Below are 25,958 nucleotides of genomic sequence, written 5' to 3'. Positions count from 1 at the left end.
GGAGATACGCCTGTCAGACCTGCTTTTAGCAGAGATCAATTGGACACATTAGTGTTTTAAGACATCTCATTAAGGTTTACGAGAGTGTGAACTAGCATCAGCTGAAGACGAAGTGGGCGGCCGATACACACACACACAGCACTGAACTGATCATCTGTGATGTTTTTGACTATTTTTCCAATTTTTCCAAACTTCCAACATTTATTTTATTTTAGCCTATTTTTTTATTAGGGTATTCAATTTGATTCTAATTCATAAGCTCTCGATTCAATTGAATTCTGATTCAAATTAGATTGGATTCAATTCATTTGGGTATATTTCAGTTATAATGTCCGTTTTGCATAAAGTACATGTGATGGTAATTTTCTCTCTGCTAACCGTGTCAATTTTACACTACATTGTTTTAGACTGATTCAAACCTGGTAACTTTAATTAAAGCTATTAATTAAAAGAACCGGCTCATAAGAGTCGTGTTTCGGGAATCAGTCTACATCGGTACATTAAATAGTTACGATTCACTGAAAATAACCGGTCCATAAGAGTCATTTGTTTCAGGAATCAGGCTACACCGGTAGACTATATGGTTATGATTCACTAAAATGAACCTGTTCATAAGAGTCATTTGTTTCTGGAATTGGACTAGACTGGTAAACTCTATTGTCATGATTCACTAAAAAGAACCAGTTTGTAAGAGTAATTTGTTTCAGTAATCGGGCTACACTGGTACACTATATGGTTATGATTCACTAAAAAGAACTGGTTCATAAGAGTCATTTGTTCATGAATCAGTCACTTATTTACCATGTTATATAGTAAAACACAAGGATAGACATATACATCAAAATAGAACTCGTGTACTATTCAGATCAAAGTTTCTGAATGTTATGTCATGTTTGATAGCTCTGAGGATCCAGGGTCCGTTCCGGGTCTGGAGGAGCAGCAGTCAGGGTGGAGGCATGTGCAGTGACTCTGAGAGCGCTGGAGGAAGCAGTGAATCTCGCTCTATGGACTCCCCTACGGCAAGCCCAGGTACAGCAACAGTCACGCTTATAAATCTCTCTTTGCTTGAGGCAAATAAACACACTTGATTGACAGGTCTTTTGTCATGAGTGTGTAGCATAGTGATGGTAAACAGACCAGTCACGCTCTCTGTTGCAAAATTACCCAGAATACCATGTGGTGCTAACAGTGCATATACTAGTGTTCAAAAGTTTGGGGTCAGTAAGAAATTAATAATTTTATTCAGCAAGGATGCATTAAATAGATCAGAAGTGACAGTAAAGACATTTATAATTATGCTGTTTCTATTTCAAATAAATGCTGTTCTTTTGAACTTTCTATTCATCAAAGAATCCTGATAAAAGTATAGTGGTTTCCACTAATTAAGCAGTATGTTTTAAACATTGATGATAATAAGAAATGTTTCTTAAGCACCATATCAGCATATTAGAATGATTTCTGAAGGATTGTGTGACACTGAATACTGGAGTAATGATGATGAAAATTCAGCTTTGCCATCACAGGAATAAATTACACTTTAAAATATATTAAAATAGAAAACACTTATTTTAAATTGTAATAATATTTTACAATGTTACTGTTTTTACTGTATTTTTGATCAAATAAATGCATCCTTGGTGAGCATAAGTAAAAAAATATTTAAGAATAAAACCATCCCTAAACTTTTGAATAGTAGTGCATCATCTGTATATGATTTTGTATTGATTGTAAACATAAACACGTAGTGTTGAAACTAATGATCCATTTGTGCCATTTTCCAGGTGATTTTAAGAGAAGGCTTCCCAGAACCCCATCCACAGGCACCATGTCTTCAGCAGATGATCTGGATGAGAGAGAACCGCCATCTCCTTCAGATAATGGTGAGCTTTTGTACATTGAATAACACTTCCAAACATGCTCTCTGGCTGTTTGACATTGCACAAATTTTTTTTTTTTTGGTAATACTGTAACAGACAGACAATGTACAGAATGCAGTCCAAGCATGTTAACAGTGTGCTATAATTGTCGCTGGAAACATTTTTCAAAATCTTTTGGAAAGGTCTGAATGAACAGAGCAAAAATAAACACTGTAAACATTGTCTCTTAGGTTTGAGTGAAATGGTTACTGAGGCAGCCAGCTCTCCTGGACCTTTTCGCAACACACAGATGTCTAAAGCGGCACAGACGCACAAGCTGAGGAAGCTCCGTGCACCATCCAAGTGCCGGGAGTGTGAAAGTCTTGTGGTGTTTCACGGTGCTGAATGCGAGGAGGTGAGTGTTTACATGAACACATGTACAAGTCATTGATAAAGCATGAGCTAAAATACATTTTTGTAAGATGTTATTTAATGTTTTTGTGTTGCAAATGCAATTTCATGCCTTAATAATTTTAGAATTTGCACCATGGGAATAAGTTCTTCATTTTTGTGTTATTTTCAGTGTTCTCTCGCTTGTCATAAGAAGTGTTTGGAGACTCTAGCCATCCAGTGTGGGCATAAGAAGCTACAGGGAAAACTTCATCTCTTTGCTATCGACTTTGCTCAGGCAGCCAAGAACAGTCATGATGGAATCCCCTTCATCATCAAAAAATGCACCTCAGAGATCGAAAACAGGGCTCTGAATATCAAGGTGTGTACTTACATTTATGCATTTGGCAGACGCTTTTATCAAAAGCAACTTGCATTGCATTTCAAGGTACACATTTACATTTTTATCGATTCTTTATTTCCCTGGGAATCAAACCCATGATCTTGGCGTTGCAAGCGTCAACGCTCTACTGTTTGAGCTACAGGAAAGCTGCTTCCTCTCTATGTCTTATGTATTTCCAGGAGGATATGAAATGTAAATGCTGAGGGAGACTGAAAGGGGATGTTTTGTTGTATTTTTAAAGGGAATTTATCGTGTTAACGGTGCCAAATCACGGGTGGAGAAGCTTTGTCAGGCGTTTGAAAATGGCAAAGACCTGGTTGAGCTTTCGGATCTCTACCCTCACGATATCAGCAACGTCCTCAAACTCTACCTACGCCAGGTATATGTCAAAATTATGTTTTTTAAATGCAACTTAATACATTTATAAATTCATTACATCTTTTTGTGACTTTTTTATTATTATTATCAAATATTAAACAAAATTATTTAAGAAACATTTGCCCTGCAAAAAGCATTTTCCACCCTATTTCAGTATTTTAAATTTAATAAAATGTATTTAATATTATTTTATTTCATTTTATAAAATTGTATTTATTTACCCATTCATAAAATAAAATAAAAATAGATGTATACGTTTGTGTAATAAAAAATGCTAATTTTATACCCCTCAGCTCCCAGAGCCCCTCATTCTTTTCCGATACTATAACGACTTCATCGGATTGGCCAAAGAGAGTCAGAGTATCATTGTTGATGAAGTAGAGGCGTCTAGAGGAAGTCCCGCATCCGACAACCCGCAGATCAGCGTAGAGCTCAACCGAGTCCTCTTCAAGATTAAAGACCTGCTGCGTCAGCTTCCTCCAGCCCACTACAAAACCCTGCAGTTCCTTATTCAACACTTGCACAGGTGTTTTAATGAGTATATGTTTTAATTAGAATATAGATGAAAACGGCGTCAGAAAACACAGTTTGTAATCACATTTTTCTTTCTAATAGGGTGTCAGAAAGGGCAGATGAGAACAAGATGACTGCCAGTAATCTGGGCATCATCTTTGGGCCCACACTGATCAAGCCCCGACAGGCCGATGCGGAGGTCTCTCTGTCCTCTCTGGTAGATTACCCCTACCAGGCCCTGATCGTGGAGCTTTTGATCCGCCATTACGAGATGATCTTCGACACTCCTCTGAGTCCTCTTCCTCCTTCCTCCCCTGTAGCCGAGAGCTCTCCGCTCCCCATCAAATCACGTCTCACCTCACGGGAGAAACAACAACAGCTTAGCCGACATTCAAAGTCCATGGTGGACATTAAGGAGGTGAGGCGGTTTGTTGATGTTTATGATGTTGATTATAATAATGGTTAAAAAATATTGTTTATTTCAATATAATCAAAGTCGCTACCCTGCTGGAAAGTCCATCAGAAACTAAACTAGTCACTACCTGGTCAAGATGGTAGTTTAGCTGGTTTGAACTATCTTGACCACCTTTGGCCAGTAACCAAACCAAACTAACCAAACCTTAGATGTCTAAATGAACCAAATAAAAATTCCTAACAGTATCTGCTTCATTTTTCCATCTTTGTTTCATTTCTCAAAGCAGCAACAGTCAAAGGCTAAGACATATAAAAGACATTCCTCTGTAATACCTTCTACTCACCTGGTGGATGAGATGAAGATAAGTTCTGACAAAGACTTCGCTGCAGGTCAGTATTGTTTTACTTTGCTAAAAAAAACCATAAAGTGGCATATTGTCATACGTCGAAAGCTTCTACTTCTCTCTCTCTTTGTCTTTGCATGCAGGTGGCGATACAGTGGACATCAACAGGCACCTCTCGTCAAGCGTTCCTGAAATGAGGAACTCGCCCGGCCTCAGCCGCCGCAACCACGTCTCCAGAGTTCAGCTTCGGCCGCCGAGACCCAAGCTGGCCTCTCGACCGATCAGCATGCCAGCCGAGCGGCTCCTCAACCTCGCCAAGGTGGACGAATGTAACGTGAAGAACTCCGTAGAGCAGGGTGACAACCACGGTCGTGATCCCGTCATCGAGGAGGTGTCCGAAGAGGAGAAGCCCAAGTCCAGAGCGGGAAACCATTACAGGAAATCTTATATCGATACGCAGACCCTACGGCGGACATGGGACAGGCAGTATAAGCATCACGACATCACTCCAAAGACCGTTGTGATTACAACCACCTATCCTTCTGATTCCGGGACCAATGATGCCAACGTTCACACTTCTTCTCTCACGTCATCGTCTTTTTCAGAACACACCAAAACCGTAAGCACTGCTCTTGCTAACAGACCATACACCATTGCTGTGAGGCCTGGACGGACTTTACGCAGGGAAGGAAACGTTAGCGAGTACTGCCCCGTTCCCACAGCCTTCAGGCCTCCTAGAACTCTGCAACCTCCTCCTGGAACGTTCTACAAACCTCCAGGTAGCAAAACCAAAACATTAACAGAGGTCGAGCTTAAGTCGAGTAGAGCAACCGCAAACAGCACCGAGGAAGAAGAGGAGGATGACGATGACGATGAGGAGGAGGAAGGGTTTGGGGTGGAAGTCTCGGTTGATGAACCTGAGACAGAATTGGATCCAGAACCATCACCGGAGCTGGATGCCCACAACACAAGCCCACTTTTGCTTCCTCAGTCTCCCGGCTCCAGCCCGGAGGAACTCGGACAAAACGAGACCAAACCCGTGTACCAGAGACTCAGATCGCACCGTATGCAGGATCTCGAACACAGGGAGGCACATTTTGTTTGAGATCTGGACACTTATTTGACTCCAGAACTGTTGGTTAAGGGGCAACCGGGAATGTCATCCCGGGACGAGGTCATTGTCTTTACGATTTTGTCTCGGACCTGTGAATTTTAGCAACGGCCCCATTTTGTGTTTGTGGAAAGGTTTTCCATAACTGTGAAGAGATGCAAGGACATGGTATATATCTTTATATTAATATATTGTGCATCTGCTGTTTGTAATAATCAAACAAACCACTTGGACAAGAATTCACACAGTATGCACTTAATGTTTTTTTACTTCATCGCATCACTTATGCACAAAGTCAAAACAACCCGTTTTTGCATTATAACACCAGAACATCACTGTCACTGTGCAATTTCATTTACACTGTATATGGATTTTTTTGTTTAAAAAAATATATAAATATATATATATATTCTGTATATTTCTGTATTTTTATGTTTTACACCAAAACCAAAATGACCAAGCTGTTACAGTTGAGTATCGTCACTTTATTATAATCATAAAATGCACTTACTAGACTTTGGAACCACACATTTCACGCTACTGAATTGTTGAACTACATGCAGTGTTAATTTTGTTTTTCAAGAACAACAGACGGATGTAATCTGACCTGTCTGAGAGATGTACGCTTGTTTTTTGTTAAAGTGTGCAAAGGTATTTTCTTTTTTGTCTTGTTTCTTTTATAATGCAAAAAATGCTATAAGTCTATTAGAGAGCTTTTAGAAATGCAATTTGGCCCACATTCTATTAAGTGTACATAACAAATTGTAACGGTTTGCCCAAAGTTTCCTTTTTCGTATTATTTTTTAATGGTCATATCAACAACAACTTAAATGTCAGTATACCCAAAACAAGCAAGTCAAGCCAAAGCAAGTGCCTTCATTTATGAGAGTCCACTGACTGGTTGTCCAACACAAATTAGCTGGTCTAAACTACATTTTACCAGTTTAACACTCAATCGGTGGCTTTTGTAAATGGCACCCATGTATCTGATGTGATTATACTGTATAAACTGATTCTTTTAACAGCATTTTCAAGATGTCTTACCTTCCCTCAAGTGTAAAAACAGGTACATGTGAGAATACACACTTGTAACTTATTAAAACCACAGCTGATGTCATATTTGAGTTCATGTTTTTACTTGAAATTGTTCTGATGTACCTCTCAGAATGTGTTATCCTCATTATGTGTGCATAGAATATGTTTTTGAAGCCCCAGCCATAAATGTAATCAAAATTAAATATGATAATTTAAGAAGAAAGAAAGGTTATGGATAATGAAAATGACTATTGTAACATAAAAAATTTGTTTAAAAATTATCACTTATTATTGGTTGTTTTAACCGCATTTAATATGATGGTGGTGCATCTTGATATTAGTATTGCATCCTGATATAAATAGCTATGTTAGGCATAATAACAAATTGTTAGCTAATTTTGATTATACACTCACCTAAAGGATTATTAGGAACACCATACTAATACTGTGTTTGACCCCCTTTCGCCTTCAGAACTGCCTTAATTCTACGTGGCATTGATTCAACAAGGTGCTGAAAGCATTCTTTAGAAATGTTGGCCCATATTGATAGGATAGCATCATGCAGTTGATGGAGATTTGTGGGATGCACATCCAGGGCACGAAGCTCCCGTTCCACCACATCCCAAAGATGCTCTATTGCAAGGGTTCTCAACCCTGGTCCTCGAGGGCCACTGTCCTGCAGAGTTTAGGTCCAACCTTGATCAAACTCACCTGCCTATAGCTTTCCAGTAATCCTGAAAGGCTTAATTAGCTGGCTCAGGTGTGTTTGATTTAGGGTTAGAGCTAAACTCTGCAGGTCAGTGGCCCTCGAGGACCAGGGTTGAGAATGCCTGCTCTATTGGGTTGAGATATTTGTGACATGGTGCATTATCCTGCTGGAAGTAGCCATCAGAGGATGGGTACATGGTGGTCATAAAGGGATGGACATGGTCAGAAACAATGCTCAGGTAGGCCGTGGCATTTAAACAATGCCCAATTGGCACTAAGGGGCCTAAAGTGTGCCAAGAAAACATCCCCCACACCATTGCACCACCACCACCAGCCTGCACAGTGGTAACAAGGCATGATGGATCCATGTTCTCATTCTGTTTACGCCAAATTCTGACTCTACCATCTGAATGTCTCAACAGAAATCGAGACTCATCAGACCAGGCAACATTTTTCCAGTCTTCAACTGTCCAATTTTGGTGAGCTCGTGCAAATTGTAGCCTCTTTTTCCTATTTGTAGTGGAGATGAGTGATACCCGGTGGGGTCTTCTGCTGTTGTAGCCCATTCGCCTCAAGGTTGTGCGTGTTGTGGCTTCACAAATGCTTTGCTGCATACCTCGGTTGTAACGAGTGGTTATTTCAGTCAAAGTTGCTCTTCTATCAGCTTGAATCAGTCGGCCCATTCTCCTCTGACCTCTAGCATCAACAAGGCATTTTTGCCCACAGGACTGCCGCATACTGGATGTTTTTCCCTTTTCACACCATTCTTTGTAAACCCTAGAAATGGTTGTGCGTGAAAATCCCAGTAACTGAGCAGATTGTGAAATACTGTTGTCTGGCACCAACAACCATGCCACGCTCAAAATTGCTTAAATCACCTTTCTTTCCCATTCTGACATTCAGTTTGGAGTTCAGGAGATTGTCTTGACCAGGACCACACCCCTAAATGCATTGAAGCAACTGCCATGCATTAATGAGAAATTGAACAGGTGTTCCTAATAATCCTTTAGGTGAGTGTATATGGTATGTAACTAAGTTTTTAAAATGCTAATACTAAACTGAGGCAACATTGAAACGTTTTGTGAATGACAACTGCATTTATTTGCAGGAGGAAAGTTTCTGCCATTGTGTGCACCATTGGGGCATGTTGTCACAAAAGATCGACGTTTGTTTTCTGAACTTTTTTCCTGTGCAGTGACGATGGAAATGTCCAATAGATTTTCTTTGTAGCCAGACCGGTATGTGTTTATACAGAAATAATTGATATATTCACTGGCGTAAAGGAGTGACAACTTGCAAAACAAAAACCATCACAACTTTTATTTCCATCAAGAGGTGCATCAATGTTTGGTCAAGATCTTGTATTGACAATGCAAGAGTCGAGCACTCTGTAAAGCCTCCTCCAGCACATCCCAAAGACTTTCAATGAATTTAAGTTCTGGTGCCAATTCATGTGTGAAAATGATTCTTCATGCTCCCTCCCAACCATTCTTTCACAATTTGAGCCTGATGAATCTTAACATTGTCATCCTGGAATATGGCCATGATGCGTCTTCCTACATGGTTGTTTAAGAAATGAAAAGCTACACACTCCATCAATTAGGATAAGAAGGATTAGTTGCCAAACATATAACATTTTATATACATAATAATCACTGCAATAATGATCCAATCATAGACTCTTAAGAATTTGCCAATTTAAATCCAAACAGTGACTTTTTTGGGGAGGCTGGGCAGTATATATATTTACTATTAGTAAATGAAAATGAATTTATAAGAGTTCCTATTCATCACCAATTACTGTTAGCTAGGTCACAGGTCCAACGCAGCATAGATTGGGCTCAGAGCACCGGCTCTCACACTGGTGAAAGGAGCTTAAATCAATCAGATTACAAACCTGCTTAGCGTCTGCAGCAAACCTACAGTCAGTCGAGTGAAGACGGCCATGAGCTTCAGCAGATGTAAGCGTAAAAGAGCCTTCTTCTCCTGAGGTGAGTTCTGTCTTTTTAATTATGGTTTGCATGTGTCCTTTAGCCATTTCCGGATGAATGGTTATTGAGTGTTGCATAAAGGAGCATGCAGGCCTGTTACGTAAGAGCACTGTGTTTGTCTCTAATATGCTGATCTGTATTTACAGCCCACACAAATCATTTTTTGTCTCATTATGTCTCATGACTGGTCTTATGATTTAGATACAGTGTATTTATTTTGTACTTTTCTGAGGGGTTGAAGAAAGGTTGGTTTTCTTTCCCGGCTGCCTTTGGGTTGCTCACTGGTTAAAAAAACTTCTTTGGAACTAAATGCATGAAGTCATATATGGATTCTTAGAATGGGATTAGACCACTGGTGCGTTTAACTCATATTTGTTGCATTAATCAGACTTATAAACATCTTGACATGTCTGATGGTGATACAATGTGTCTTTTCTTTGGTTGTTTTGTCCAGGTAGGTCACCTGTACGTGACCCCTGTTGGGGTGAAGAGCCGCAGTCATGGGAACCAACAGCCAAGTGCGGCTGCTCCTCTGGAAAAACTGGACTATCCGAAAGAGGCAGAAGGTGATCAGCTTGTTCCTTCACTATACACATAGGAAAGCTGGAAATTACTACATTTAACTCAGCAAAAGGAAATTCCAGTCACATTATGCAATGAATATGGGTTAAGATTTGAACTAGGACCTGAACAACTTCATCTGACAAATATATATACAGCTCAAAAGTTTTGTATATTTACTGTAGGATCTGTAGGATAGATGTTCTTTGTCTGCATTTCTTCTTGAGCCTTTCTAATGAATTTTCTTGTGTTTTAACCCCAGACTCGGCTCTTTATGGAGATTATGTGGCCTGTGGTGCTATTCATTGGACTGGTTTGGCTGAGAAGAGCGAACCCTCTTTACCGCCAACATGAATGTATGGATGGTTGAAGATGAAATACATTTTTAAACATTTTATTTTCATAGAATTTTTTTTATTATTATTTAAATAAAAAAGTAATATTTTTGTCCATTTTTGTGTGTATATATATATATATATTACAGTAAAAAAATAGATAATATTATTTTATCATAATAATAATAATTCTCATTTTTTTATTCTGTATTACAGTATTTCTAGTCACATTCAAAAAGCAACCGTTCTCACTGATAATGGTTGATGTTTGTGATGCATATGTTCATTTGTTGGCATTAATGACCAGTTTGCTCCACCACAGGTCATTTTCCAAACAAAGCCATGCCCTCCACTGGCATCCTTCCATGGATCCAAGGGATCTTCTGCAACGCCAACAACCCCTGTTTCCAGCACTCGACCCGTGGAGAGTCTCCAGGCCTGGTATCCAACTACAACAACTCAATGTGAGTTGATATGTTTCATGTGCAAATGATGCAGATGATCTAGTCCTCCGTTGCTCTAATACACATGCACCCCTCACTGTTCAGACTGGCTCGGTTTTGGATGGACGCGCAGGAGCTGCTGTTTGAAGATGCAGAGTTCCTGCAGTTGGGACGGCTATGGCGAGAACTCATGGCCATGAGCAACTTCATGGACACTCTCCGAACCAATCCTGAACTGATCGCAGGTCAGCAAACCTCACGTCACCTCGGCTTCCCAGCCATTCCTTCACTGTTTACACCGCTCTCTCAGATTACATCACATGCTCAATCTGCCTTGAAGAGGTCCTTTCATGGGGAATGCTAAGAAGCTTATGCTCCTTCCATACTATTATTTTTAGAGAAAGCACTTCCATTTGTTTACCTCATGACGGGACACACAAATAGAAGTTGTCTGGGTTTGAGTCTGGCATTCCTTCGCTGAAAGCTCTAATTGGCCTGTCCTCGCTTGAAAAACAAATGTCTATGGCCTTCAGTGGAATGTGATTGATTGTTCTCTGGTGATTGACTGAATAATTGTCCAGGGCATTATGCTGAGGGCAGGGATGAATGATCTTTTGGTTCCTGGCAGAAGAACCTGTCTTAAGCTTAGTCCTACGTGCAGCAGCTCGCGTTCAAAGTGCTAATAGCTTCGTGGCCCTTGAGAAAAAAGGCTCATGACTTGTTTTTTGTGTCGTGTGAAATGGTCTCTGGCTCCTCTAGGTTCCTGGCACTGATTCACACCGGAATCTCTCTCCTCTATCACATCCTCTTCACACTTTCTTTCAAAAATAAGCATAAACACAGCGATATATTGGCCATATTTCAGCAGGTCATGGATACCTGGCATACCAGAGCTATCTGTTCATCTCATTAGAATGATTGTCATGCTGCTGAAATCCTTCCAGCTGAGCATCTCTTAAATGTTGAAGTGCGACATTCTTTCATCCTATTGAAATTCTTCACTCTGGAATCCTGTTCTCACACGTTTTGTTCACTTCGTGTGCAGGTCGAGGCGTGAAAGTGGAGGACATTTTGAAGGATGACGAAACTCTCACTTCATACCTGCTCAGAGATGTTCCTCTAACAGAATCTGTGGTGCATCAGCTGGTTCATTCACAGATCCGACCTGAACAGGTAAACTGTGTTGGACTGCTTAAATGATATGATCCAGAAATATCCAATATAAATATTGGAATAATTGGAATAATTTTATATGTCCATTTCCCACCACACTGCAAAATACAGTATGCGGTTTAATTCGTTTTTTTTTTTTTTTTTTTTTTTCAGGTAAAATTTTAAAAGAAGATAAGTTCACTTGAGAAGAAACAATAAAATATTAATTTAGTTTTTTACTTGTTTACATTTATATTAAAGACACAATCTTAAAAAAAGTCTTAATCTTTGCTATATTGCCCATCAAGTAAATACATTTTGTTTGAGTGATTTTAGAAATTTTGTCTGGAAACAAGACAAAAAAAACCTTACAATTAAACTATTTTTACTACTGTACCTTTAAGACTTATAAATATCCATTAGAATGAAATATTCCAGAGGAGTATGTAATAAGATTGCTTAGCCTCTTTGCATGTAAAATGAATAAAAAGGTTAAGGTTAAACTCACATTTAGGCCATTATAATTGAAATTGGCTCTAGAAATGGACGATATATTAATACCATATTTGTTTTTATTTATGTGCATGCTCATTTCACCTATTTTTTACATTTTGGTGACCATTGCTGTCATCTAACACTCCCTTAAAGTTAATCTTAAAAACACAATGTTTAATGTAATCTTTTAGCAAATCTCAAAATAAAAATATCCATTTTTCATGCCTAAATACACTTGTAGCAGTATATTTTAGTAATAACAGTAACGGTTCATTTTATAGTTTTTTTTTAGTTATTATTTTTTTTTTTTTTACACAAAACAGTAATCATTTATTAAGATGATAAAAATCATCCGTTTACTGCCTGCAATATGAAAATAGTCATTTTAATCTGTAACTGCCAGAATATCATTGCATCTATTTACATTACAGCTAAGGGTTCAGCTTGAAGCCTCCAAAACTCAGAGAGGTCACTAACCCGAACCGTCCTTTTTTGTGATTGCCTAATTTAATCGTGAATGATACGCAGATTGATTTCGCCGCAGAGACAAAAATTCATCTGCTTTCTCTGCTGCTTTGTTGGTGGACTTGAATGTCTCTGTTTGAGACTGAGAGAATCTTGGCCGGTTCTCAAGTGCCCGTTTGTTCAGCATCAGACTGCATGTTTGGGTTTCTCAGCTCTCTGTACAGACCTTTTGTGATGTATATATTTGTCATCCCAGGGCCCTGTGAGTAATCAGACCCCCAACCTATGGCAGAACGTCTCTGGCTGAACCTCGCCCCCATGTTACCCTGCCCCGAGATTCTTTGTGGGTTTATTTTCCAGTGAGAACAAAGCACCGATGATGATTTGCACGAGACCCTGTCTCCTTTGATCTTGAGGGCAGCGATGTGGACAAAGAGAAGAGCAGGTCTAGAGGAAGTGATTGCATGAACACAAGAACATCAGGGTCCGAGTCACTTTCATATGGAAATGTAAGGGAGAGGAATGCAAGGCATTTTGAAGGCTTTCTCAGAGGTGCTGCCAGTCAGCCAGCAGGGGCGTACAGAAGAAGATGGAATGTCCTGGTTGGATAAGTCTTTAGCTACCAATGAAATAGAGAAAGAGAGAGGAAGCTGGTTAGAGTGGATGCATGAAGCTGGAGGTTTTCCAGTTGGGTTTTTTTGCACACTGGTTCTGAGCCATAGCTTGCATCTATAAGTGTGTAGCCCATTGTTGAGGCAAAGACACACAAGTGCAGCGTACAAAATCGAGTACTGTCTGAGAATGTACTCCGTTTGAATGTGAATTTACTTTGTCAACGTTAAAAAAATATACAGTATGAAAATGGGTATTATGAATGAAATTTGGACGTACTACATCCGCCATTTTGTTTCTGTCATGTGACCTACCAGCGTCAGTTGCGTTGTTTCACTTCCATTCATAAATCCTCTCCCACAGCCTCATGGGATTGTAAAGTGTCCATCAAATGCACACTTCAGAATCTCGGCCGAAGTCATTCGGGTATTATTCGCCTACTGTTTTTCGAATATATGTATTCAGACATACTACTCTTTTGGCGTACTGGTTTTCGCATACTATATTGGGAAGAATTCGATTTCCAATGCAGCGAAGTTGTGTATAATGTCTGAATATTGTTGTTAGCTGCTGCTTGTACATACTGTGGATACTGTACCATTGTTTTTGCCCCTGCTTGTTTCATGATAAAAGTTGCAGACATAAAACAAATTCAAAGTAAGAAGGGAAACAAGTATGAAGGAGATGGTTGCGCTGCTTAATATTTTTGTGGAAACTGTGATACTTTTTTTAAGGATTCTTTGATGAATAGAAAGTGCATCGACAGCATTTATTTGAAATAAATATTTTGTAGCACTATATTGTAAATGTATTTACTGATCAATTGCTCAATTTAATGCATCTTAAATAAAAACATTAATAATAAAAAAAAACTCCTGTTCCCAAACTTTTGAACAGTATAATTTTATTTGTATTCACATTATTTACAATATGTCACATACAGTATCAAATATGTGATATCTATATTTTACACACATACAGATAATTTAAAAGCATAAGGATGATGTAAACATACATGTACTATTATGTCATTCTATATAAATAGCAGATGTTGTATTGTCTAATGGTAGCAGGCAACAACACCTCAGAAGTGTTTCTTGTGATTTAAGCCGATGGTTAAAGCTGTTCCAGGATGTCTTGGATGTAAATGATTTCCTCCAATTTTGTTGCCATCCTCTTTTGTGCCCCTTCCTTGAGTTGAAATGCTATTCCATGGGGTGTTTCTTAATAGATGTTTGATGAAGGTTGAGTACAGGTTGAGTTTGGCTGACTATCTGCATGTGTGTATGTTGTTTTGACTTTTAACCTGTGCATGTTGTACACTATGAGAGGACCGTTAGCACATTAGCTAATTAGCATTTTCAAACCTAATGGTAAAACACATGGGGTCTTTTGTTGCTCATGCATTTTTATGTCTTTCAAATGTTTACCATTTTGTTTTCTGTCATCATACATTGATCAGTACTGTGAATTGTGCTAATTTAGATAGCATTAGCTAGATAACATACCGTTGGCCTATATGAGTGATCTGTGTGTACTCAAAGCATTCATTAAAAATGTATTAAAATGATAAATAAACCAGTTTTTTTTTTCATAGAAACTGTATGTATTCTTGTCACATATAATGCTAATGCTAATATGTCTTTATAGTGGGTGCAGATCGTTAGCATAGCAAGTTTAGCTAGTAAAAATCTCAATCTAACAAAAAAAAAATAGTTGATGCTAAAAAAAATTGCATTTATGTCTCTTTTTCAGTGTTATGCTAAAACAACACTACTAAAACATTGCTGCAACAAAACTGATTTGTTATGTTGCGGTTTTGATATGTTCTATTTCAGTCACAGACAGATAGGCCTACATGACAGATAGTTTTAGAGATTACTCTAACTATCTATTTTTATCTATTTCCAGCAACATTTTACTACTGCTGAATGTTTAAGTCCAGCTCAGACTAACATAGCATTAACTGCCCTCAATTCCTAATCTTTTCATTCTGTTTTTCACTGTCTGTCTCTCTCAGTTTGCATATGGAGTTCCTGATCTCCATCTGAAGGACATCGCCTGCAGTCAGACTCTTCTTGAGCGTTTCCTAATTTTCCCGAGCCGTTGGGGCCTGTATACTGTGCGCAATGCCATGTGCGTTCTCACACCGCAGCGTCTTCAGACCATTGAGGACAAATTCTATGCTAACCTCGACTTCTTCAAACTTTTCCGCTTGGTCAGTCTACTCATACACTCAATAAAATCACTAATATCATCTGTAAATGTTGGAAATGGGTTTGGGTGTAGAGGAAGTGCTGACACAGATAGCTATGCCAACTATGAGGGAAGTCAAATCAGCTCATGTTTTGAGTGGAAGCAACAAATAATTATGGTTCAGAATGTAGTATACACCAAAAAGACCAGCTTAAAGCGATAGTCCACCCCAAAATTTTAATTCTGTCATCATTTGCTTACCCTTGTCATTCCAAACCTGTTTGTTCTTCTGTGGAATACAAAAGAAGATATTTTAAGGAATGTTTTTAACGTTCCTGACAGTTAAATTTGTTAAATTTGACATTTGTAAGTGAAACTGAACAAAGGAAGATTAATGATTGATTATAGTAACAGCAAGTGCATGTTTTTGTACTTCCTGTTTGATGATAGCTCTTACATTTTTGTAGAGTTAGTAACCCCACACACCCTTCCCGGTTGTTCTTGGTAGTTTATGGTTTCTAAATGAGCGTGGGGAGAGGACAGCGGGGCGTTAGCCTGAGTCACCCGATCAGTGTTAGTGAAGGGAACCGACTTGGCCTATTTCACTAATTAGATTACAGTCAACACACCTCTGCTGGACTAAACGCTATGAGGGCTTTAAATAATAATACTGATAGACTTTACTAAAGACTATTTTATCCAAGCGTCCCCCTCTGAACAGATACATAAACACATTAATGTTTATTAATTTGCTAGACACTTTTATCCAAAGCCACTCATGTGTTGTTAGCATCACGTTACACTTGAACACTGCAAGTATAATGACTCTAATTGTCAGTCATATGCAAACACTGATGGCTGGATCCATATGAACATGTTATAAGTCACTTTTAGCATTAGAGATAGATTGAGAGGCTGATAGGAAGGATGTCTCATATTTGAGGTTGCTCCTGTGACACACACACATGGCATTTCCTGAACTTGGTCCCTCCTGGTCCATTGTAAAGTAGCTTGGATTCTGTAGAAGAAAGATTGTTTCTGGAAGTGTTACATCTCGGTAGACAGGATGTGAGCTGTACACGCATTTCCCAAACCCTGCTTTGCTACTTCAGCTAAAATAATTTGGACACTGTTTAAAATGTTAATTTCATTTTATACATATATTTTATACATAAATGTAACTGAAACCAGTGTTGTTATTCTTAATTATTACTAAAAACTGAAACCATAAAAACATTTTCAGTACTTAAAATAAAAATTAAATGAAAATATAATTAATTTCAGGTAGTTGCCAAGGCAAGTTGAAGAACTAAATAATTAGAACTAAATAAACTAAAAACTAAAACTTAATAAAAAACTATATAGACACAGACATTAAAAATAAAAATGACAAAAATACAACAAATTACTTGAAAATATATAAAATAAAAAAATGTAATCTAATAAAAAAAATTAACAAAAACTATAATAGTATGTCAATGATTCTAAAATAACTGACTGATTTTTTTTATTTTTTTTTACTTGCTTGTATTCACTTACTTTTTGTGTCACATTTGTGCCAGACTCTAATTTGCGCTGCTCTTGGTAGATTGCGTTGGTCATTATGGAAATGATCCGGCTGTGTCTGTGTTCTTTAATTTGCACGTCGTCTCGTCAGTAGATCAAGCACATAACTTTCCACTCTCATTTACGCTTTTTTGGTATTGCGTTCTCATGCTAATTTGCCCTGTTTAGTAAATCTGTCCCATGAACTGTTAATGTATGGAATGCACTGTACATCTATCTAACTTGATGGTCTCATTTCCTTCTCTTCTCTCATTCCCAGCTTCCTCTAGTTCTTGATAACTACTCCAATGGACTGGACCTTCACTTCTGGGCCCGACTTCTGCCTGCCGTGTCTGAGAAGCTGAGAGCGGTGCGTAATGGACCTCCGGGCCCTACAAAAGTTCAACTGTATTTTTAGCGATCAGGAAATCACGATTTCCTCTGCGTGACTTTTTGCGCAAGCATACGGATATGGAGATATCATTGGTGTGTGTGCGGAAAGCTAATTTCAGCCACTGCTCAGTCAGATTCATTATAAATAAGGTTGAGGTTCACATGTGGTTAGTTGACAGTTGAGGGCTTTTATACCCTGCTGAAAAGGGGGAAACGCAGCACGGATGTTATACGTCAATGTCTGCTGGTTAAAGTGTGTCAGTGTGCCTGCAGCTCTACAAGTCAGGGACTTCCTGTCCCGGTGGGGCTGCTCTTTTGTCTGTTGCCCGGCTAACAGGGATCCTGACGCCAATTACTAATTTTCCCGAATTCCTTTTTCATCATGTTCTCTATACCACTGGGCAGATGTACCAAGAACAACGTAATGAGAAAATCCAGGAATTTACTGTCTCAATTGTTCCAAAAATATCCCTTTTTATTAGCTTGTGAGGAAACAAATGTGTTTTACAGAACTTGCTGGCTTTTGTTTGAAGGAGTTTGTATGAATCAATGGACTGCTGTTATCTGACATCCTCTAGACGCTGTTTTTTCTCTCTCTTCACCTGCCGTAGTACTGTGGACCCCAGAGGCTCAGATTATCTGTCCTGTGTCTGTAGGCTTTGATGTGTTTGAGTTTAGAGGATAATGGACTTTCCCACCCAGAGGGATTTTAGTTTGGTGCCAAAAGATTTGGTTTGCCTTCTGACTCCATGACAGATATGAAATTCTTACTCCTTACTTCGTTGAAAGATGTGCAGATTATGGTGATTTCGGCACAAACCTCATCAGAAATATTTTAGTACAATTAATTATTTATTATTGTTCTGTAAGTTGGAAGTAGTTAAATCCACAGGATCCCCAATCTGGACATTGAAGTCACACATACGGAATATGAATTATATTGCATTAAATACAAAAATGAACCAACTGAAATGAAATGAAATGTTCTCCATGTTCTAAGTTAGACAACCAGAAAGTATCCAAATTGTTACTGTCCAATTTTGTGCCTAACGTTTTTATGAAACGTTTTGGTTGAAAAGTGAGCTTGTGCTTTAAAACAGAAATATAGAATATAAAACATATTATAAGTAACGCAATGACATTCATACATTAAATGTGACTTAACTGTCTGAATACATTTTTGGAGCCATTGTATTCTAAAAACATTGATTGTTTTTTTGTTTTTTAGCTAAATTAAAAAGTGCAGATTCATTTTGATTTTGAAAAATGACTCCTATACCCCTTTTTCAACAGCTGTTTGACAGAACTAGCTCTAAAGACCTCCTGCAAGTGCTCTCTCTATTGCTTCAGTCCCATGAGACGCCATCTTTCAGCCAACTCATGGCCGCCACCTCCAGCTTGTTCTGTGGCTACACTGAAGGGGCCTTCTCCAGGGTCACCTCCTTCAACTGGTACGAGGATAACAACTACAAAGCCTTTTTGGGCATCAACAGCACAAGGGGAGAGGGGAAGTACAACTACGATCACACGGCCAGTGAGTACTGTACTTTACACAGACTTTAGTTTAGACTGATGAAGAGGAAAAGAGGAGAAGAGAATGTTCTCGTGTTTCTCATAACTCCATATCTCTTTCAGCTCCGTTCTGTAATGACCTCATGAAGGATTTGGAGTCCAATCCGGTCACAAGGATTGTGTGGAGTTCAGTCAAGCCTTTCCTGATGGGCAAAATTCTGTATGCTCCTGATTCCCCTGCTGTCAGACAGATCATTAAAAATGTAAGAGAAACAGCTCTTCTTTGACTGTACACACACCTGGAACAACAGTAGATGAGTGTATTAATGCACCAGCTAATCTTGCTCCGGGCCTGTCAGATAAATCACCACATTGCTGCAGACATGTCAGTGGGTTAAGCCAGAGGGGAAATGATGGGCTGACTGATGGGCAGGACAGACGGCTTCCCATAGAGGCTACGTGTGTTTTAGGAACACTTCTGGACATATGACCAGCTGACTGGCTTTTGCTCCCTCAGATTCTTATGTAAGCAGGACTGCAGGTTTTTTCGGCATGGGTGCTTTGTAAATGAGTTTCCTCTCTTTCCACGTATAGCATACCCTTAGCATTCCTGTACCTCAAAAAGTCAAGAATGGTATTAGCAACTGATAAAATATACCTTAAATGACATGTAAGTTGCTTCAAATAGGTTCACTGTAAAAAAATATTGTTGGTTTAACTTAAAAAACTAAGTTTCCATGGTTGCCATAACATTTTGAGTTAATTGAAATAAAAAAATTTAGTTAATACAACAAAGAGATTGGTTCAATAAATAGAAACTCAAAATATTATGTTATCTGAACCACATTAATTATCTAAGTTGATTTGACAAAAGGTTAAAAGTTGTGATAACAAATCATGAAAATATTTTTTTACAGTGTTGTTTTTATACATCTGGCATCTGAAAGTCTAATAGACTGGCAAATGCATAAAAACGACTACTTGTCCAACTGAACAGAGTAACTGTCTTCTGGGAAACATGTAAGGTTACACTTTATTTTGAAAGTCCACTTTAGACATTCTACTAACTTTGCAACTACTTGTGAACTAACTCTTATTAGAGTATTAACTGACTGTTAGGTTAGGGTTGGGGTTAGTAGAATAAGTTGACATGTACTTGCAAAGTTACTTATAGTCAGTTGAATGTCGGTTGTGGGACCATCAAAATAGTGTTACTAGATATTAACCAAAAAGACTACTAATACCTAATGACTAATATGACATGTAGTCAAAACCGAAGAATGTGCAGGACCTGGAGGATCGTTCTGAACTTTAGTTTGAGTTTAACTGCTCAGGACAAACAAGGGTCTCATGGACAACATCACAGAACATGAAAACAAACCATCTTGGTTATAACAACACAGTGTTAAGATTCAAGGGTATGTAAACTATTGAACTAGTTCATTTGTGTAAATGCAGCTCTTTGTGAATCTTTCCTTGGTGCCTCTCAAATTGGAAATGTGGAAGCAAAAAAAACAAAGAATTTGAGTGAAGGAGGGAGGTAAGGTTTGCCCCTGGAGAGAGCTCCGTTGCAGGACAGGCTTAGGTGGGGACATGCTTGCCCTGGGCAATGGGCCATGGCTTTGGTCCCATCAGATCAGCTTTAGAAAGCTTCAGTTTCTCTGTTTATGCAGTAGGGCTTTCAGTGGGACTGTGTATACTGCTCCTGGTGGGAATTCAGTCATTCTGTGGTCAAACGCTAAGCAGACGACCAGTTGCCACCACTTGAGTAATTGTCCTGTCTTTGTGACTGTGCCATTGAATGCTAAACAAACTGATTATTTAATTTGTGCTTGCTTACTTTTATTTGAATGCATCTAACCTTTGTAAGTTTGTGTGTTTGTGTGTGTTTACCCAGGCAAACACTACCTTTGAGGAGTTAGAAAGACTTAGGAACATGGGTCGGGCCTGGGAGGAGGTGGGCCCACAGGTGTGGAGCTTCTTTCAGGATGGAATACAGATGAACATGCTTCGGGTAAGCTCTGTTTCTTAAACATTCTTTGAAAACATTCTTAGACATTCTTACACCAATACATGAGAGATCCTTTCATTTTTAGCACAGTATTTCAAGTGTGAACGTGATTTTACCAATTAGAACGTTTTCCTGGATTAACATCCTTGTTGCTTTCCAATAAACCAATCAGATTTAAGAGATAGGTTTAGAGTTGATGTTAAGTTTAGGCTTACAACAATAATGGGTTAGGGGCTTCTACACCAATCTTATTCGCCTATCACCTCTATAGGAATATCGTTCCAGGATGTCTTACTTGGCAAAATCATGGCAACCATATTTCATGCAAGTTTTCAGTTCCATAATATTATTGTGCCTTATATCTCAGGACTCCATTAGAAACCCCACAGTGATGGATTATATCAACAAAGGCCTCCAGGATACTCCGTTTACTGGCCAACACATCCTCAACTTCCTGCACAACGGTCACGAGGAGGATCGAGCCCAGGACATGCCTAACTTTGACTGGCGAAACATCTTTAACCTGACTGACCAAGTTATTCGCCTCGTAAACAGATACGGAGAGGTATCAAATACTAGCAACAAGAATACTACTCATACTAATCATACTACTCGTGTGGTGAACAATGAAATGAAAAATGTGCTATACTGCTGAGTGGAGTTGAGTTCTGTGTCCCACAATCCACTGACCTTCCATTTTCAGTATGATGAACTAGTTTTTATTTATTTTTGCAAAACTGGATCTAAAATGCAAAAAGGTTTTTGAAATGTTGCATACTGCATTCTATTTTGCATATACAGTATATATATACACTCACCTAAAGGATTATTAGGAACGCCTGTTCAATTTCTCATTAATGCAATTATCTAATCAACCAATCACATGGCAGTTGCTTCAATGCATTTAGGGGTGTGGTCCTGGTCAAGACAATCTCCTGAACTCCAAACTGAATGTCAGAATGGGAAAGAAAGGTGATTTAAGCAATTTTGAGCGTGGCATGGTTGTTGGTGCCAGACGGGCCGGTCTGAGTATTTCACAATCTGCTCAGTTTCTGGGATTTTCACGCACAACCATTTCTAGGGTTTACAAAGAATGGTGTGAAAAGGGAAAAACATCCAGTATGCGGCAGTCCTGTAGGCGAAAATGCCTTGTTGATGCTAGAGGTCAGAGGAGAATGGGCCGACTGATTCAAGCTGATAGAAGAGCAACTTTGACTGAAATAACCACTCGTTACAACCGAGGTATGCAGCAAAGCATTTGTGAAGCCACAACACGCACAACCTTAAGGCGGATGGGCTACAACAGCAGAAGACCCCACCGGGTACCACTCATCTCCACTACAAATAGGAAAAAGAGGCTACAATTTGCACGAGCTCACCAAAATTGGACAGTTGAAGACTGGAAAAATGTTGCCTGGTCTGATGAGTCTCGATTTCTGTTGAGACATTCAGATGGTAGAGTCAGAATTTGGCGTAAACAGAATGAGAACATGGATCCATCATGCCTTGTTACCACTGTGCAGGCTGGTGGTGGTGGTGTAATGGTGTGGGGGATGTTTTCTTGGCACACTTTAGGCCCCTTAGTGCCAATTGGGCATCGTTTAAATGCCACGGCCTACCTGAGCATTGTTTCTGACCATGTCCATCCCTTTATGACCACCATGTACCCATCCTCTGATGGCTACTTCCAGCAGGATAATGCACCATGTCACAAAGCTCGAATCATTTCAAATTGGTTTCTTGAACATGACAATGAGTTCACTGTACTAAAATGGCCCCCACAGTCACCAGATCTCAACCCAATAGAGCATCTTTGGGATGTGGTGGAACGGGAGCTTCGTGCCCTGGATGTGCATCCCACAAATCTCCATCAACTGCAAGATGCTATCCTATCAATATGGGCCAACATTTCTAAAGAATGCTTTCAGCACCTTGTTGAATCAATGCCACGTAGAATTAAGGCAGTTCTGAAGGCGAAAGGGGGTCAAACACAATATTAGTATGGTGTTCCTAATAATCCTTTAGGTGAGTGTATAATCAAAATTAGCTAACAATTTGTTATTATGCCTAACATAGCTATTTATATCAGGATGTAATACTAATATCAAGATGCACCACCATCATATTAAATGCGGTTAAAACAACCAATAATAAGTGATAATAATTTTTAAACAATTTTTTGTTACAATAGTCATTTTCATTATCCATAACCTTTCTTTCTTCTTAAATTATCATATTTAATTTTGATTACATCTTGAACAGCATTTATTTAAAATAGAAATATTTTGTAAAAATGTATTTAAAAAGTGTCTTTATCAGTTAAAAGTGAATTTTGAATGGAATGAATAGTATGCTATGCAGTATACAACAGTCGGCAGTATGGTCGTATTCCTTTTTAAAAACACAGCCTTTGAAATTCAAAATATCTTTTTTATAACACTGTTAGTTCTTTTATTGGTGATAAGCTAGAATTTCTAACTTCACTCGTCATTTAGAATTTCAGCATAGATAAAGAGACCCAGATCTGCTCAGAAGCAGGAGGGTGAAAACCAAGTGGTCACTCTCAGCCGGCTCTGCCTCTGATGTCAAGCAGAACAAAGAAAACCGTTTGATTTCTCACTGAGAGTTTGCCAGTGTGGAAGAGCTCTTTAGTGGTAGAGTTCAATGCTGAATGCCTTCAATACAAAACAGGGTGCGCTTAAAGCAGCCTGTGCCAGCGAGAGCAAGACCTCTGCTATCTAAACCATGTGTCTTTTAGTTTTTGTCTGTCTTAGCTAGCAACACTTGAGGAGTGACAGACAAACCCAACGAATGAGTCCGATTCGATACAGCTGTCAGTCTACTCGACCTACACAAAGAGAAAGCGCAGGCCAGTTTACTGCAGTGCATACCGGCCACATGGAGAACAATGTCTCCAAGATCTCTAATAGACTCCCACAATCTTATGCCAAGCTGAAAACAAATCAGCAAACAATTCAATTAAACTGAAGACTCATTGAATGAGTCTTTTTGGATACTTTTTGAATTCTGATACAGACAAACATTCTAATACAGTGGAACGACTTGATCTGATTCAGTTTGACAGTCCGGCATTCAATGGCATCACATTAATTTAAAAATGTCTTTAATTTGACATTAAAATTTGAAATTTTACATTATTTACATAATTTCTTTTTAATATATTGTTACGGCACAATATATTAAATATAATATACTATTTTATATTTAGAAAATAGTAAGTAGTATGTATATATATATATATATATATATATATTTATACTCATACACAAAGTGAGTATACACCCCTTACATTTAAGCAACCATTTTAGTATATCTTCTCAAGGGACAAGGAAACTTGGATATATTTTAGAGTAGTCAATGTGTTGCTTGTTTAGCAGTATATATTTACTGTCCTCTGAAAATAACTCAACCTACAGCCATTATTGTCAAAATAGCTGGCAACAAAAGTGAGTAGGCCTACTCACTTGGTCGTCATCTTGGCGGTGTGTTTGGGGTCGTTATCATGCCGTTCAGCCCAGTTTCTGAAGGGAGGGCATCATGTTCTGCTTCAGAATGTCACAGTATGTGTTGGAATCCATGTTTCCTCAATGAAGCTCAGCTCCCCAGTACCAGCAGCACTCATGCAGCCCCAGACAATGATACTACCACCACCATGCTTGACTGTAGGCAAGACACAATGTTCTTGGTACTCCTTTAGCAGGGCGTTGCCACACATGCTGGACACCATCTGAGCCAAACAAGTTTATCTTAGTCTCATCAGACCACAGGACATGGTTCCAGTAATTCATGCCCAGTAATTCATCCTCAAACTGTTTGCGGGCTTTCTTACGAGCCAGCTTCAGAAGAGGCTTCCTTCTGGGACGACGGCCATGCAAACCGACTTGTTGCAGTGTGCGGTGTATGGTCTGAGTACATATATATATGTATGTATGTGTGTATGTATGTATGTGTGTATGTGTGTATGTATGTGTGTATGTATGTATGTGTGTATATATATATATGTATGTATGTATGTATGTATGTATGTGTGTATATGTATATATATATATATGTAATATGCTACTTACTTTTTTCTTTATTTTGGTTCTTTATAAGGATCATGTGACACTGAAGACTGGATTAAGGGCTGATAAAAATTCAGCTTTGCATCACAGAAATAAATTAGATTTGAAAGTATATTAAAATAGAAAACAATTATTTTAAATTGTAATAATATTTCACAATATTACAGTTTATTTTTTATTTATTTTTTTTTTATCAAATAAATGCAAGCTTGATGAGCATAACAGACTTCTTTTAAAAACATTAAAAATAGTAATGTTTTTAAACTTTTGACTGGCACTATATATTACACGTTTCAGCATACGTATACCTATGATATGATAAAGTAGAAATGAGGTGAAATGATATACTTAGATACTCCCCATCTATTTACAGTGTCTTGTCCTGGACAAGTTCTCCGGCATTTCTGATGAGGACCAGCTGACCCATCGAGCGCTGGACCTTCTAGGGGAGAGCAAGTTCTGGGCAGGGCTGGTATTTGTTGACATGTACTCCTGGACCACCAAGGTGCCCCCTCATGTCAAATTCAAAATCCGTATGGACATTGATGTCGTAGAGCGCACCAACAAGATCAAAGACAGGTCTGTCTGTACACTCTCGAAAAAAAACATGCAAATACTGTACCTTTAAGGGTACAACAGCTTGTCACTGGGGTAGCACCCTTAAACAGACAATTTTGTGCCTTATTTACCCGTAAAAGTTGAAAGTAGTACCTTAAAGGGTACATATTACTACTAAAATGCAGATTTTAGGGGTAGATAAGAGTACTTTAAGAGTACTGCCCCAATCATTCCTCAAATCTTGATTTTCTTTGCATTTATTCTATAATCAGATACTGGGATCCAGGGCCAAGGGCTGATCCAATGGATGATCTGCGTTATATATGGGGAGGATTTGCATACTTGCAGGACATGACAGAACATGGGATAATAAAGAGCCACACTGGGAAGGAATGGCCGTTAGGAGTCTACCTGCAGCAGATGCCCTATCCCTGCTATGTGGATGACCTGTG

At 38.7% G+C, this 25,958-nt stretch overlaps 2 protein-coding genes across 10 annotated transcripts in view; both read left to right on the top strand.

Moving 5' to 3' along the window:
• Nucleotides 1-6,526, top strand: part of arhgap29a (Rho GTPase activating protein 29a) — a 44,663-nt gene extending 38,137 nt beyond the window's left edge. For 5 of the 6 annotated variants that reach the window (XM_084399616.1, XM_084399618.1, XM_084399620.1 and 2 more), the window contains 9 exons: nt 901-1,029; nt 1,782-1,880; nt 2,108-2,271; nt 2,440-2,628; nt 2,891-3,028; nt 3,321-3,553; nt 3,643-3,958; nt 4,239-4,344; nt 4,442-6,526. In XM_084399616.1, coding sequence (XP_084255742.1) covers nt 901-1,029; nt 1,782-1,880; nt 2,108-2,271; nt 2,440-2,628; nt 2,891-3,028; nt 3,321-3,553; nt 3,643-3,958; nt 4,239-4,344; nt 4,442-5,403 — 2,336 coding nt within the window. In that variant the 3' untranslated portion in view covers nt 5,404-6,526. The remainder of the gene's footprint in view (nt 1-900; nt 1,030-1,781; nt 1,881-2,107; nt 2,272-2,439; nt 2,629-2,890; nt 3,029-3,320; nt 3,554-3,642; nt 3,959-4,238; nt 4,345-4,441) is intronic. The other variant, XM_084399617.1, reaches the window with a different exon arrangement.
• A 2,513-nt stretch (nt 6,527-9,039) lies between these two features.
• abca4a (ATP-binding cassette, sub-family A (ABC1), member 4a) overlaps nt 9,040-25,958 on the top strand; it is a 36,955-nt gene continuing 20,036 nt past the window's right edge. For all 4 annotated transcript variants that reach the window (XM_084399615.1, XM_084399613.1, XM_084399614.1 and 1 more), the window contains exons 1-14: nt 9,040-9,143; nt 9,598-9,709; nt 9,967-10,060; nt 10,362-10,503; nt 10,588-10,727; nt 11,528-11,655; nt 15,227-15,424; nt 17,228-17,317; nt 18,634-18,874; nt 18,976-19,115; nt 20,750-20,866; nt 21,231-21,428; nt 25,322-25,527; nt 25,779-25,955. In XM_084399615.1, coding sequence (XP_084255741.1) covers nt 9,644-9,709; nt 9,967-10,060; nt 10,362-10,503; nt 10,588-10,727; nt 11,528-11,655; nt 15,227-15,424; nt 17,228-17,317; nt 18,634-18,874; nt 18,976-19,115; nt 20,750-20,866; nt 21,231-21,428; nt 25,322-25,527; nt 25,779-25,955 — 1,937 coding nt within the window. In that variant the 5' untranslated portion in view covers nt 9,040-9,143; nt 9,598-9,643. The remainder of the gene's footprint in view (nt 9,144-9,597; nt 9,710-9,966; nt 10,061-10,361; nt 10,504-10,587; nt 10,728-11,527; nt 11,656-15,226; nt 15,425-17,227; nt 17,318-18,633; nt 18,875-18,975; nt 19,116-20,749; nt 20,867-21,230; nt 21,429-25,321; nt 25,528-25,778; nt 25,956-25,958) is intronic.

This window comes from Rutilus rutilus (assembly GCF_951802725.1).
Source record: "Rutilus rutilus genome assembly, chromosome: 24".
NCBI lineage: Eukaryota > Metazoa > Chordata > Actinopteri > Cypriniformes > Leuciscidae > Rutilus > Rutilus rutilus.
Note: the sequence above shows the minus strand (reverse complement) of the source record. Positions and strands in the feature narration are given on the sequence as shown.